At 39.4% G+C, this 15,138-nt stretch overlaps 2 protein-coding genes across 4 annotated transcripts; one reads left to right on the forward strand and one right to left on the reverse strand.

The window, feature by feature from the left end:
• Window positions 1-713: 713 nt before the first annotated feature.
• LOC121192456 (transmembrane protein 268) lies at window positions 714-6,229 on the reverse strand. 2 transcript variants are annotated; one of them, XM_041054168.1, is made up of 9 exons: window positions 6,038-6,229; window positions 4,313-4,448; window positions 3,284-3,378; window positions 3,040-3,147; window positions 2,692-2,844; window positions 2,434-2,544; window positions 2,078-2,167; window positions 1,614-1,829; window positions 714-1,329 (listed from the first exon to the last, which is right to left on the reverse strand). In XM_041054168.1, the coding sequence occupies exons 1-9, from the start codon at window positions 6,041-6,043 to the stop codon at window positions 1,162-1,164; spliced, it is 1,083 nt and encodes a 360-aa protein (XP_040910102.1). In that variant the 5' UTR covers window positions 6,044-6,229; the 3' UTR covers window positions 714-1,161. The 2 variants fall into 2 exon arrangements, with proteins under 2 accessions (XP_040910102.1, XP_040910101.1); XM_041054167.1 differs by having other exon boundaries at window positions 1,614-1,832; window positions 6,038-6,227.
• Window positions 6,230-7,536: 1,307 nt separating this feature from the next.
• On the forward strand, window positions 7,537-14,699 carry neu1 (neuraminidase 1). Of its 2 annotated transcripts, none has more exons than XM_041053977.1 (7): window positions 7,537-7,771; window positions 8,503-8,692; window positions 9,766-10,028; window positions 12,154-12,336; window positions 12,685-12,904; window positions 13,145-13,381; window positions 13,485-14,699. In XM_041053977.1, the coding sequence occupies exons 1-6, from the start codon at window positions 7,685-7,687 to the stop codon at window positions 13,363-13,365; spliced, it is 1,164 nt and encodes a 387-aa protein (XP_040909911.1). In that variant the 5' UTR covers window positions 7,537-7,684; the 3' UTR covers window positions 13,366-13,381; window positions 13,485-14,699. The 2 variants fall into 2 exon arrangements, with proteins under 2 accessions (XP_040909911.1, XP_040909912.1); XM_041053978.1 differs by having other exon boundaries at window positions 13,145-13,370.
• The last annotated feature ends 439 nt before the right edge of the window (window positions 14,700-15,138 follow it).

Consider the following 15,138-nt stretch of genomic DNA (forward strand, 5'->3'; position numbering starts at 1 on the left):
GCCAGTCTGTGTGTGCAGGATCACAGATGGCCATTTAGCCTCCTGAGGAGAGCCAGCGTCTCTGAGATCGTTTAACTTGGCCTCACGCTGCATGCCGCTCTCCTCCATCACGAAGTCCCAGCTTCCCCTGGGCCGGCCACGCTGACTGTCTCGCTGTGTGTGTTTGTGTCGCCCTGCAGCTCCCTCGCTGGGCTGTCATCTCAGCCGCAGCATCAGGACTGACGGATGATCCCCGGTAATATTAGAGAATGCTGGGAAATAAAAGCCAGCCTCCTGCAAATGCAAATGCATGGATAACTAATCCACCTACACACGTGAAAACTAAAGGTGTGAAATTGCAAAAACAAGCACACATGATTCCTTTGTGCTGTTGTTGAGATTTGAGGTAAGACAGCAAAAGTGAGTACTTCTTTTACTAAAATAAAAGTACCAATACAGTGATGTAAAAATACTACAGTACTGGTAAAATTCCTGCATTCAAACTCCAGGGGTGGAATGGAACTAAATGCATTTTACTACAACTACAGTATAATTTTGAGGTACATTTTTACTTTACTACATTTCAGAGTAAAATAATGTTCTTTTGAGTCCAGGAGCATGAAATGGAAATATGCAAGTAAAGTACAGTACCTCAAAATTGTACTTAGGTGCAGTCCTGGAATAAATGTACTTAGTTACAAGTCAGTCACTTAGACAAATACTATAGAACCTACTTTAAATCACAAGAATCTTTTTATTATTAGTGAAAATAATTTAAACAGTAGATTTGAGTGCTTCGACTGTCGTGTATACAAGAGTACAAATATTGTTTTACAGCAGCTGGATGGACCTGTGTTCTCAGAGTGACAGCATTTGGCAGGGTGCAAATGGACAAATATCCACGTGATGCAAACACAGAGCTGGCGTGGAAACAGCAGCAGAGGTACAGTAGGAACCACACAGGCCAGAGAAACAGACTTTAAAACAGAGAAATCATGAATGAGAAGCTCCAAACAGGTTCTTTATAGTATCAAAATGTCTTTCATCCATGTTTCCTCTGGAGGAAATGGTCTCATATATCAGTTTGTCTGTTCAAGAATCTGGGTACAAAGCAAAAGTCTTAAACTTAGTACGCCACCAGCTCTATGTACCAGGTTCCTGGTTTGCCATTGGTCAGGTCTGTTATCGAAGGATCTTCTTTTTGATGTACTGGCAGAGGCACAGAGGGGCGGTGGTGCAGTGATTCCTCCGGGATCGTAGGCGGTGGTGTGACGGTCCTGACAGCCTCTCAGACACCAGCAGCTTCACATAGGCTGCACTGTACGTCATCAGAAGCTGGTAAGCTTTAGCCTGCAAAAAAACAGAAGTTACTAACAATATATGCCTGTATGGAAGCTTACATTTACTGTTAGTGGTATTGAAATTCAAAATGAAAATTCATCCTTGTTGACCATGGCTAAAAACTCAAGTTTTTATTTATTTGGACATTTATTAAGTCGTTAAAATTGCTCAGTTATTTTTTGTAGTCCAGGGTTGGTTACAGAAGCCAGAGTTGCTAAGAGGTCAAAGCTGTTGCTATATCTTTCAGGCTCTAACAGAAAAAGACATCCTGCAGCATCAATTCATTCTCTTACCTGAGCAGGCAGGGATGGGTCAGGGATGAGGCTGTAGTTGGTGATGACTTTGGCGTCCTCCCGCTGGCTGGATGAGGTACTGCAGCCTGTGTCCTCACGTCTGAGCAGAGGCCTCTGTTCATCTGAGTCCTGCTCCCCATCTGAGCCTCCAGCCTCGGGGTCAACAGCCGCGACTTCGGCCACAAGGACGAGGTGGGACATCTTCTTCTTCAGTTTCTTCTGGTGAAAGTGTGACATTGATCGGATCAGTTTAACTTTCTCCACACTGCACGGATGAAAGCTGTGAAACGTGATGCTTTCCTTCAAAGACGGAGTCTCTGTTTGTCTAGACAAAAATATCCTTTCAACAGCACTTGGGTTTATGTTTCTGTTGATTTCAAAGGAGGACTAACGTGGGTGCACATAAAAAATCGATGAAGCAGCAGGAGAACAAGCAGAGCGACAGATGTACTCGACTCACTCACCTGAGTGTCATTCGCCACAAAGCTGTGCTCTTCTAAAGTTTCAGTCAGTGCCCTCAGACAGCGGGACATGTCCCAGTATACAAAGTACAACTGCAGGAAGACACAGACAGAGGAATATGATAGTATTAGCAGACTGTCAAAGTAAAACCATTCAATTTCAGTTCAATCTGATGTACTAGGCAAAATCACTGCTCGTGATTAGTGGCGATGCACTCTAGTACAATTCAGACATGGTATGATTATTCCACTGGAGTGGATTTTTTTTTCCTTTTTGCACTTTTTTTGTAGTTTTCAAACCGACGTATGTCCTAAATTGCTGACATCTTTCATTTCATTGAACATCAACTGAGAACAACCTGCATGTTTCCAGTGCAGTTCTGCACCCAGTCGGCCACGGCCACCAGCAGTTTGTGTCTCACCATCCGCTCGTTCACCTGGATTAACCGAACGTCTAAGTTCATGTTGATCTGACACAGAAACAAGTTTGAGAATCAGTTATGTCCCGCTCAGGTTGTATCACTACTGAAACCCATGTAGGATATTTTAGAGAATGTCATAACTATATTATTAATATGAAAATGCCAACATTCATGTGCCATACAGGTCCCATTTACCTCCTTGTTACTGTGGTGGAGGATGAAGATGATGGCAGTGGTGAGGAAGATGGAGACCAGGCTGACAGAGAGACAGAGGACCCAGTAGTCACTGACAGTGATGTAGAGGTGGAGGGTGGAGAACACGGCACACCACACCACCACATACAGCACCTGGTGGAAGGAGAGGAGAGGATGTAAACATTAACTGTAATATCAAAAGCATAAAATATTTGTTTTTTTAACTGCCTCTGGATATTCTCTTTTTAACGGTGAGAATTAGAACTGCAGAGGCATGGGAAGAGTAAAATGTGGTTAGAATAAATAGTTGGTAAGATTGGACAGAGATAGAGAGCGTGAGGATCATACCGGTGCCATTATGAAATGGAAGAGAGCCGAGTTAAAAACCATGTATCTCCTGACTGAGGGAACGTCCAGTGCTGTTCTCAGTGGTGCCTCCATGTCTGTGACTGGAATCTAACAGGACAAAACACACACACACACACACACGCACACACAAAACAACAAATTAACAATCCAAATTAACCTAATTAAGATGTAATTCTGTGGTAAAGATGTTTGAATTTTACACTATTTCTGCCACTATGCTGACCTGGAAGCCATCATTCTCCAGTTTGGCGCGGCACAGAGACAGATCAAAACTGGGGTTTAACGTTGAACAGCATCGCATTGACAGAACACACTGACCTGAGAGTGAATGAGTGAAAGTGTGTGTGTGAGAGAGGGAGAGAGAGAGAGAGAAGGAAAGAGAAAAGAGAAAGAGCAGTACACAAAAGAATCATTACATCAAAGCTGAAAACAGAAGTGTGACAGGAATGAGAGCCTAATCAAAAAAGAATCATGGCAAAGTGGCAAAGAAGAGGATAAGGAAGAAAGCATAATCAAGACATGAACACAAAATCAAAAAGACATTAATAAAGCCTCACCTCAGTGCCGTGGTAATGTATGAAACGATACAGAATTCATGTAAAGCATTTCCATTGGCTGAAATGGTACAGCCATTCTTGTCTAGTTTTAGATTTTAACATTTCACTTTGCTTAAACACCACACAGCTTCAATGAAGAGTTGAAAAAGCTAATACAGATTTTATCCATTGTATGATCTGGTCAGATGCAAAAAGATGATTTTCCAACCCCCTAATCCACTTAAGTGTAAATGAAATGGAGGAATTGTGTGTTAAGACGTTAAATTATCTCCCTTTCATTCACATCTTTACATGTCCGTTTACTGGCATTTAAAGCACATGAGCGTGATGTTATGGTGCCTACATGTTAACAATGCTTCTCTAATGCTGTGTGAGTAGTGCTGCAGTGTAAGGATGGTCATGGGTCTGTTATACTTCAGTGAAAATAAAAAAAAACTTTCTGAGCACACTGCAGGGCAGAGGTTTATGAGGAAATGGAGACCAAGTGGTGAAATACAGCTCTGGTGCACGGTTCAACTGTATATTTAGCTTATCAATACCTTTAAATACAAATGTTGGTATTAGCCCAGGCCTTCTAAAGAGCCACGTTAAAGCAAACTATAGCCCAGTTGAGTCCTCTTGATCATGTCATGTGATACTAAGCCTAAGAAGGACTTTTTGCAATAGAGTTAAACACATAAAGGAGAAGACTTTACCATTTGACCAGTTGGGTCTGTTGTTGTTGGCTTGTGACTGAGGTTTGGTTTGTCTGATTTCTACATCCACCTCACTCTCCTCCATCACGTGACAAACTCCATTTCTGTCCTCCATCATTTCCGAGGTCACCAGATCCTGAGGGAGAAAAGAGAATAAATATTAGTTAAAGGTAAACAGCTGATGTCTCACTAAGGGCGGAAAATCTGGAACATTTCATAATTTCAACATGGTTGAAAAAGTCAGAACAAAAGAGGATCCAGTGGCTTCATGTGACGGCAGTCACACATCACTTTGCAATTACCTCGGAAGCAAAATGAGCCACAAAAGAAACTCATGAATGACATAAGTGGTTTGGGAACATTCATGCCAGACTAGTACAATCTCTCTCTAGAAAGCCCTTCAGATGAGCCACAGCCTTTATCTCTGATAAACGTGTTCGGGAAGCATTCAAGCACTTAGGTTGTGTAATTGAAGAGGCCAAAGAAAGAAGTATCAAAACTTGCAGGAAACCAGATCACTTCTGCTTTCAGGGCTGATGGCCTTTACTGCTATGACGAGGTAATGGTGTTCTCTGCTTGCAGAGGGCTAACATGAGGCTAGTGCTCTCCAACTGGATAGATTCAGTTTAGAAGAGTAGACCTAGGTGAATTTACATTTTTATGAGCCTTTAGCCTCATGTTGTATCTTGGCGGTGTAGCTGGGTCTGTTTACAGAGGATAAGAAGTGTTTCTATGCTCCTGAACAGGGTCTCTCCTCAGCACAGCGTACGCAGCACACTTCCTGTGATCCTATCAACAACCTAACATCTGTGAAAGAAGTTAAATAGAAAGAAAGAAACAGATAAAACTAAAGAAATGCTACTCATAGACAAAACCGAGTCCCTTTAGGTCTCTCCCCATCTTGCATTCTCGTCTGCTTGCCTGTGACAGTGCCACATTTTTGCACTGACGTGTGAAAACTCATTGCTGCAGCCATGATGTCAGTTTGTCCCCTTCAGTCTAACCTCTTTATCAGCTCTCTCTTTATACATAATACCCCCCACCCCCTCCACTTTTATCTGTTTTCATTTTCACTTCCTCTCATGTAAACAAAGTCCCAACAACTCTGGACCAATTCATCACTGCCTCCTTACACTGCACCTGCTCAAGAAAAAAAAATGAAATTGTTCACACACATGCAAACAGAAGGCTTTGTCTTTGCACAAGCAGCATTGTCAGAGTTTAACTGTCAGGTAGAGGAAATAGCACCGCTGTCTTGAACTTATCATTAAAAAAACCCAACTCACAGTCTGTTATCATAAAATGCATCTCATCCGTTTTCATGTCCGCTGCTCTGCACTGCTGAACATAGTTTGTTAGAATCATTTTGAAAATAACTTTCACTTTAAATTTGCCTCTTTTTCTTTAGGTTGTCAGTATTTTAGGAGCCACTCCTGCATAAAAATCAATACTTGGCACCCTTTTTGTCTGTGATTTAAACCGAAGCCTACATGTTGTCCGAGAACTATGGATTTAAAACAATTAACCTACGAAAAGTTTTAAACTTTTTTGCCTTCACGTTACACTTCTTCTGCACAAAAGTTATCCAGAAACACTTGATTGTCTTTAACTGACTGACCTGCGTTTTTCTTCCCAGTGGCTCAGGACTGAGTCAGTGAAGCTTTGAAACCAAAACCAACACAAGAGTCCATACTAATACATATACGTATATTAAACACGTCCTACCTGCATTTCAGATGAAAATCCATCATTTCAACAAGTGATGATTTACACTCTCCACTCGGTCTTGTTGTAACCCCTGGTTCCAGGGAATATTTCCACATAAAGAGTAGTTACCTTGAAAACATATGCGTCTCGCAGCGTTTACAGGCTGTGGCGTATGTTACTTTCACACGCAAATGAGTTTCGTTCCTGCTTCTCTCTCTCTCTCACTGTGTGTTTCTCTCTCTCGGAGCGTGTGACTCAGATCAGCCCGTCCTCATGACTACAGGAATGTGGTTTGTGGTTCTTAGCTCAACATACACTCACAAGAGAGCGGGTGAACAGTGCTAGTTGAACAATTTTTATATGCAAAGGCTAAGAAACCCTGTTGGTGCTTATAATCTTAATGTCATTGAGATTCTGTGTTATAGAATAAAGTCAGTCTTATAAGTGCAGCATGCAGCGAAAATGTTTTATGGTAGATGGCAAATATTTTATTGGCATTTATGAAGAGCAACCAGTTTGATTTCATTGGCATCGTGAAATCAAGCTTCACTGGAACTGTTACACAATAAAGTCCAAGGATAATTGCTGATCGAGAGATACAAGCTCATACATGCAGTATATTTGTCTTGCTGTACTCACAAAGACACTGGATTGAGCATTAAATCTTACGTTAAATCCAATTCCTGCATAAATGGACAGATAGAGTTCTTTATTAATCCCAAAGGGAAATCGCAGTGTTCCAGAAAAGTAAATAAAACACAAATACAAGTGTAAGGATGAACAATGTACAGAAATAAATAAATAAATAAATAAATAACATGTAGAATAAATTAACTAGCTTGGAATATCACCTGACCATAACATGCACTGATTACAGACAGTACAATGACTCTGCCCAGTAATATAACGGTTCATTACTAGTGCAAATCAGTGGATAATGTTTACGCTTAAATCTCAGACTTAACACATTTATATAGTTTAGTGTTATTCTACAGCTAAAGTGGCTCTCGGCTTGCTTCATCTCAGTCACCATCATGAAAACTCTGCCAAAATGTTGTACACTGTTCAGTTGAACACGAATGATGTGGACATCCGGTGTGTTGTTTTAAGAAACGTCTGCCCCCTTGTGGGTAGCATAGTAAGTGTATTCAGAAACAGTAAATGAAGAACAAAATTAAACGCATAAATTCAGTGGAATTAATAACACATGGTCTAAATTGCCTAGAGTCTGCCTAGAGTCGAAAATAAACGTTGTTGATATCAATGTATGTTGATATTATCAAATCAAATCTTATAAGAGGAAATTAAATAGAAGAAAAAAAAATGTTACCAAAACAAATCAATACTTTTGATTTCATTTAACGCCGGTTAAATGAAAGACTATTTTCAAAAGTGTAGTTATACATTTTAAGTTCAAAGTTGTTTCATTTTATAAAAATGTTTCCTCTTTTATTTTGGTGAGTGGCGGGAGTCATGTGACCGGCCACCTTGATCATATGACTTATAAGCTAGCTGCAGAGTTTTGGATCGAAGTGTGGGTGGTTTGAGGAGAGTGTTTCCGCGTTTATCCCTCTGCTTATTGTTGTTCTTGCCGGTTTATTTCTGAGCTCATCTCTTCGCTCGTCTGTCGGAGTAAAGAAGACGGATTCGGGACGTGGATCTAACATGGAAAAAGGAGGCCGGCTCGCTGCACTGTCCTTACTGCTCTCCGCTGTGTTGTCCCCCAGTGTTTGTTTCTATAGCCCTGCAGAGGTACAGTGAACTCTCATTACTTGCGAAAGATACACTTTACAACACAATACAGAGGCTCTGCAGCAGTGTAGTACTCATTAGACGTATTCATATACGATATCATTAGAGTACTTTTACTCGTGCATTTATATAAAAGCAGCATTTTATTGTTTTAGTCGGTTATTTAACTGTTTTGCATCAGACTGCAGCTAATTATTTAACTTTTGCATTCATACATCTGCTGATGTATTTCTCGATTAATCAGTTAGATTGATTGTTTGGTTTGTAAACTTTCAGAAAATGCTGACACCTCCACAGTGTTTGTTTTGTTCAAACCTGAAAATGAAAACAAATAGAAATATTAAAATGAAATAAGTACAAGGAAAAGGAGCAAATCCTCACATTTGAGAAGTTGGAACCATGAAATGTTTGTACATGAAAAAAATTACAAAATAATTGCCAATGAATTTTTTTTTTTTTATCAGTTTATATTTAAGTACAGTACAGTAGGCTTTCAAAAGTGTTAATTCAGCTTGACTTAAGTGGAATCTTTAGGATATTTTGCCTAAATACTTCCTGAACTGAAAATATGAACATCACCTTACTGTGTAACCAGACACCTGATGGATAGTGCAGATATTATTCTTGCCCGGACTGGTTTTGCCCACAGATAATTCAGTTCTTTCCCTTTCCTTTTGTCAGCTTGTCTGTTCCTCCACTCAGTCTCTTAATTTTTCTGCATTTCTCTCCAGATTGACCCTCTGCTGTATGAGGAGCAGCTGCTGTGGGTGAGTCAAGGCCAGGGGCAGGTGAACACCTACAGGATCCCGCTGATCACCTTCACCCCCGAAGGAAGCCTACTGGCTTTTGCTGAGGGCAGGAAATCGTCTGCCAGCGATGTGGGAGCAAAGTTCATTGCATTGCGGCGGTCCACGGACAAAGGCATGACGACCACCCAGGCAGTCATGCAGTCAGAAACCGTTAGATATACACACAAACCACAGAGTCCATAGACACACATTAAAAGAGTAGTTGTGAATCCATGTCAGTGGTTATAGGTCAGCAGCACTTAGTAACAACAAACAGCACAATGGTTAACAATCTCTTAAGTCCTCAATAGTTTTTTGGTTTCTTTTGAAAACAACTTAATCTTATCTTAATTAAGTTTTCCAACTTGTAATATAACTACACATTTAAGTTGTTAATAGTCAAATTAATCAGAAAATACAAACTTGATACAACACAATTCCCATCACAAAGTACAGTTATTTTTCAGATTTTCCAGTGCTTTCAGTCATATATTAGGGCCTTCACCAGAGAATAGAGTTTGCTAAGTGAACAAACCAAGTCAGTGGAACTGACTTAAAATATTCAGAAACAGGAACAGACAGGAAATGTTTGACCGTCAGGCTTCCTGAATGACTGCCAGTATGATGCTTTTGATACCAATAGCAAAGCTCTTTCTTTATTGATATCTTACTTTTATCTTACGTCTTTCTACAAACCCCCTTTTTTGTAAGTAAGTGAGTAATCATAAATAATGTTTCTTTAGGACCAAAGTATGAAATTGACAAACCCACAAACAAAACATGAAGTGTTTGGGTGCATTATTTTAATGGTGTTACTCAAAGGATTTTACACATGTACACACATATCAAACTATGGCTCTATCTCTGAGTTTTCGCTGCATTTTTGGACACAAAACCTAATACGGCTGCTTGACAAGACTTGCTCTAGTATCTGAATATATTTACATCAGCTGCTGTAAAATAAATAGTTCACAGCCTTAAAGCAAAATTTGCACAAAAGTAGGAACAGAAACTGACAACAAATTCAGAATTTGAGGTTGAGCGCTGGTGAGAGAGTTTAATAATCAACCGCTGTAAACAACTTTGTTCAGAATGCAGTTAGATTTATAATGAGATCTGGAGTTAAATTATTGTAGTTAATGTAAAAGGTTGTCTCAGATTTTGCTCTTGATCTCCTCCTCTCCTCGTTCCCCTTCATCCCTCCAGGAGCCACCTGGTCCCCGACCACATTTATTGTTGACGATGGAACGATGCCGGACGGCCTGAACCTGGGGTCTGTGGTGGTGGACGAAGAGGTGGGCTCAGTGATCCTGATCTACACCATCTGCTTCCACCTCTACCTCTGCAGCCCATCCAGCACCATGATGGTGGAGAGCTTTGACGACGGCCTCAGCTGGAGCCCACCCAGAAACCTCTCGGTCCAGCTCGGAGTCAAGAACTTTGTTGCCGGGCCGGGCTTCGGCATCCAGGTGAGAGAATGATATGATGCAAAGGAGTGAGAACTCGTGGGGTGAGATGCTTTCTAGCTGTAAAGTGAGCTAAAATTTAAGCTAAATTACCTGTGTGCTGCGTTTTACAGATTCTAAGCCACTGACAGTTTGGTCATGTATTGGTGGTGATTACAGGCGTTAAACTGAGATTTAAAAGACGTCCCTGTGATTTATAAAGTAACGCTGAGTCACAAAATTTCTGTTGTAAAAATCTTACTTTATATACCTTATGCTATTGAAAGTGTTATTGAAACTTTGTGTATGAATTTGAAACACCAAACAAACTTAACATACTTTTCTGTACTTCCTGAGAGGAGGATTTTTTTGGTTTGTTTTTATACTAAATGTTCTACATTCATAGAAACTAGCTTAATCACCACACATTTTTCTGTAAAGCGGGACAGTCTAAGTTAGGATATGCAGTGTAGACAAAATACTGTAAATACATCATGAACTGTCTGTAGAGAAATTGTAAGTGAATTGATGAAAATGGACTTGAACTTTAAAGTAACAATACACTCCTACAGAGGAGACTTCACTGGTTTTTATTGTCAGTTATCAGCATTTCTCAGCTGTAAAACAGATCTGGCTGTCAGCACTCTGACTAGCAGATTTGGCAGTTTTTTTAAGGCCAACACATATGCACCCGTTTTGTGGGCATAAGTAAACACGGATGAAACTTATGAGAAAATATGCCAGTTTCAGACAAATCCACAAAGAGGAAGAGCAGTCACAAGCTGAAACTGAACAGGGAACTGTGGAACATGTATGTGCTGTGAGAGTTGCCATGAAACCTTTTTTCAGTCTTAATTCAATAGTGACCAAGCTAAGTATATTTATGTGAAGCTTTCAACGGTGGTGGAAAGTAACTAAGCACGTTAACTCCCACTACATTTACTTGACAGCTATAGTCACTAGTTACTTTAATTATGTGGAAATTATTTGTCTAACACTGTGTACTGGACATTCCCCAACTGTCTCTCACCATAGCTCTCTACTGTAGACTGTCAATAAAGGCAAAAAAATGTGCCCCAAAATTCTTAAAAATAATAGTGATGATAATAATAATAATAATGATAATAATTAGGAATCTAATGGGGTAAGTTCCTCCACCCGAACAGGTACAACAAAGTCAACAAGTGAAGCAGATGTCAATCAGTTGCAGTTTGTACACACTCACACTGCCCCGAGAGGAGCTTTAATTAAACAGTTAAGTGAAAACACCTGTATAGGTGCAGGATCATTAAGAATTGTTTTTTTCAAGAATGTGTAGTCATACTTGACTTGAGGTGTCCTGGTACCACTGTAAGTACTTAAGTATGCTTAAAAATATTTTGGTGTGATGTACCCACATTTCATTTTTTCTGACTTTGCGTGATCTAGAGTTAAAATGCGATCAGAATGACAAGATGATCAATGGTATATTTACATCACAATGAGCTCATCCTTGTATTAGGTTGCAAAATTGTAATTGTATCCAAAAATTTCCTCGCCTAATGGGAACCTAGTTATATTGTGTGGAAACTGAGCTTTATTTTTTGCCTAATTGAACAAGCACATTGAAAGCGGTCGCAACATTAGATCGAGACATTGGAGCATTTGAAATGTTTGCAGCAACAGAACGATTATATAAAAGGACGGGAGTTGTAATTATGCAAATCAGTGGCTTATCCCTCTTCACAGAGAGTTGAGCACCTGTGTCATTTATTATGAGCTATTATGTTTGTGGACATTTCTGACAGTTTTTAGGGCACTAAAATTTCTCTTCTCACACATTGCTTCATTATTCATTTGCTCTACTTTTGTTGTGTTTTCAACAAGTAAGCACACGATGAGAGAATACAAAATGCAAAAACATAACAGCCACAATGTTTATTATATTCTTCTGATGACTTTTCACTTGAAAGGCACGTTTTTATTCTTTGCTTCGAGGTTCCTGTGCCATGTTGTAATACTAATACAGTCAGAATTTAAGAATCAGCTAATCTTGAGATTTCTACTTTGCCCCTCATACAGACATGATTTACAGAATTGAATTTTATTTCTGTTGTGTTTAAGTTTTGTGCACTGAGTCTACATCCTGGTTGTGTCTTTTTCTCTTCAGAAGCGTTACAATCCCAAGAAGGGGAGATTGGTGGTTTGTGGTCATGGAACACTAGAGGGGGACGGTGTTTTCTGCATCCTGAGTGACGACCATGGACTTAACTGGTACAACGGTGCAGCGTTGAAAAGCATCCCCTTCAACCAGCCAAAGAAAGCGCAGGATTTCAACCCTGACGAGTGCCAGGTACGCTTCCTGCTGATGATTACAAATGTTCAGCTTGTTGTGGAGTTATTCTGCCTCCTTGTGGCCAAAAAATAAAAAATATTCAGATATTTTTAAAACATCTGGAAGCTATCTCAAGCACTGTGAACTTAATTCATTTGCAATGTTTTTGCAGAAATTAACTAACAAACTACCCCCCTTTTCATACACTTCATTTAATCTGCTCATTCGTTCTCCTTTGGAAAGTATGGCCTTGCTGCAACCAGAACAGTACTTAATGACCATGAAAGTCTACAGTCTGCTCCCAGTTGATATTAATTTTTCACACGATCAAATTAAACCTTTTCCTCCCTCCCTGCGCCTCTGCAGCCGGTTGAGATGATGGACGGCAGCATCGTCATCAATGTGCGGAACCAGAACAACTACCACTGCAGGTGTCGTGTGGTGGTGCGCAGCTATGACGCAGGAGTGTCGCTGCCCATAGATGATCTGTACTTCGACTACGCACTGGTGGATCCTGTTGTAGCAGCTGGAGCTCTGCAAAAAGACGGAGTGCTGTACTTCACCAACCCCTCCAACGAGCAACACAGTATGAACCGCTGACAGAGTTACATCAACGCATTATTTTTTTCAATTAATCAATTAAATCTCTGATGCTGATTACCACTTTGTAAATGTGACGTATATAATGCTATATGACAAAGAAAAGCAGGAAATACTCTTATTTGAATCAGATTATTTGAATCTGTATTTAGATTGACTGATCAATTAACCAACTCATTGTTTCAGCTCTAATGAACAAACTAACCTCTTGCTTCATCTCCCTCAGGAGTTAACCTAACCTTACGTTGGTCGCTGACCAATGGCAAATCTTGGGAGAACAAAGCCGCCCAGATATGGGCAGGGCCAAGTGGCTACTCATGCATCACATCACTGGACAGTGGTTCTCCAGAGGACCGGAAGTACATCTTTGTCATCTATGAAAAGGGCCACAAGGACTACGACGAGACTATCTCGTTTGCCAAGATCCACTTGTATGGTGGCCGGTAGAGCTTGTGAGTAGGAGGTAAGGTAACAATTCATGAAGACTGATTGGTCTAGTCTTCATTTAATTTGGCAGAAAAATATCTAAGCGTGACTTTTAATTTCACCTTGTCTTTGTCTCCCAGATTCAAACACTGAAAGAAAAAGGAACCAGGCAGAGGTTGACTATTCCTGCAGCCTTTCTCAGGAAGAAAATAAAAGACTTTTAAGACTCACTTCATGATAATAAATATGGGCAAATGGGAGGCTCGACACATTGAATGTTCAACAGTTTGTGTTCAGCCCGTGATGAAGCTATCTAAAAACACATTTTTGTCTTTCTGTACTCTAAAATTTCCATGGTTGATTAAGTCTCATGTCTATTTTTTTGACAGGTGTGTGTTTTGCTAAAAGATTTGCACAGCTGCAATATTTTGTGTGTTCTTTCTTCCTAGACAAGAGAAAATGTGATGACACAAGGGACAGCTTTTTGAAAAAAGTAAATGTTTGAAAGCAACTTAAATCACACTATCATGTAAATATTGTCTGTTTTGATTCTCACACTTCAATTTAAATACGATGCCATACCAAAGTATCACATCAGCTTTCCATTCAGAGTAAGACTAATGAAGGACTGTTTGATCTCTGGGGTCTCATAAAATAAAAAAATATTAATGCAATATAGATTTTAAGCACATCTGGCACAGATCATCTGTCACAAAAACTGACTGATTCACTGTGGACTTGGTACAGAATTCCTATGTGCTCACATGATACAGTTTTATACTAAAGTGGCCTTTTTTCAAATCTTACACGTTTATGTGCTTGTAACAATTATGAGGATTTTTTTTTTTTTGCCTTTATTAAGATGTGAGTGTGCCATAATTCATGCTGATTGAAATTGGTTTTCTTAAAAAAGAAACAAAAAAATGAAAATGTGTAAAATAATGTTAATAGCCTTTTATTTGTGAGACTGTACTTGAATACTATTTGCATTTGGGGTGGCATTGAGTGGTTTTATAAAAACAATGGGTGTAATTAAAAAATGAGATGTGCATGTGTGTGTGATTGAATGTGAGAGTGAAGGGTAAGTACATAATGTAGCCAAAATCATCCTCTTTGGTACTTGTATAGAATGAATTTTGTGTAGTCAGTATGAACTGACTCAACTCAGATTTTGATGTTTTATTTTCAGCTCAGGTGTCCATTTATGCCCTGTCCTACCAGCATTGTACATAGGGTTACATTATTTTGTAACAATTGCATACTACTTTATTTATTATGCCATTGATTCTTTGGGCAAAGAAATCTAACCATTCTAATGAGCAGTAACTGTACAATAAAAATCACAGCAACACTGACAGCCTTTCTCATCAAAGATGTTTAAAAAAAAAGTGTCATTATTTCTATTCAGATGATGAAAGAAAATACCTCCCAGTGAAGTGCTTTTTGTCAGTGATTATAATAGAAGGGAACGACTTGATTTAAACCATGGTTGTATAAAAAATATCTGAAAATCACAACCGTCAAATCTGTACTGACTTATATTAATTTCACTATTGTTGTGGTTCCCTTGCATTTTACTTTTAGTGCCTAAAACTTTTGCACAGCAGCATGTCTGAGACCAAGATCCAAATTACTGCATTGCACATGAACAAATACAGAAATTATACCATACACTATGTGTGACCTGTTATACTCAATTGGACAGTTGATAAATCACAATTTAAAATGAGAATAGCCTGCAGTTATTTAAAAATAAACGAATTCCATATGGTAATTAACTATATTTTAGTTCAT

Source organism: Toxotes jaculatrix, chromosome 13 (genome assembly GCF_017976425.1).
Source record: "Toxotes jaculatrix isolate fToxJac2 chromosome 13, fToxJac2.pri, whole genome shotgun sequence".
Lineage (NCBI taxonomy): Eukaryota > Metazoa > Chordata > Actinopteri > Toxotidae > Toxotes > Toxotes jaculatrix.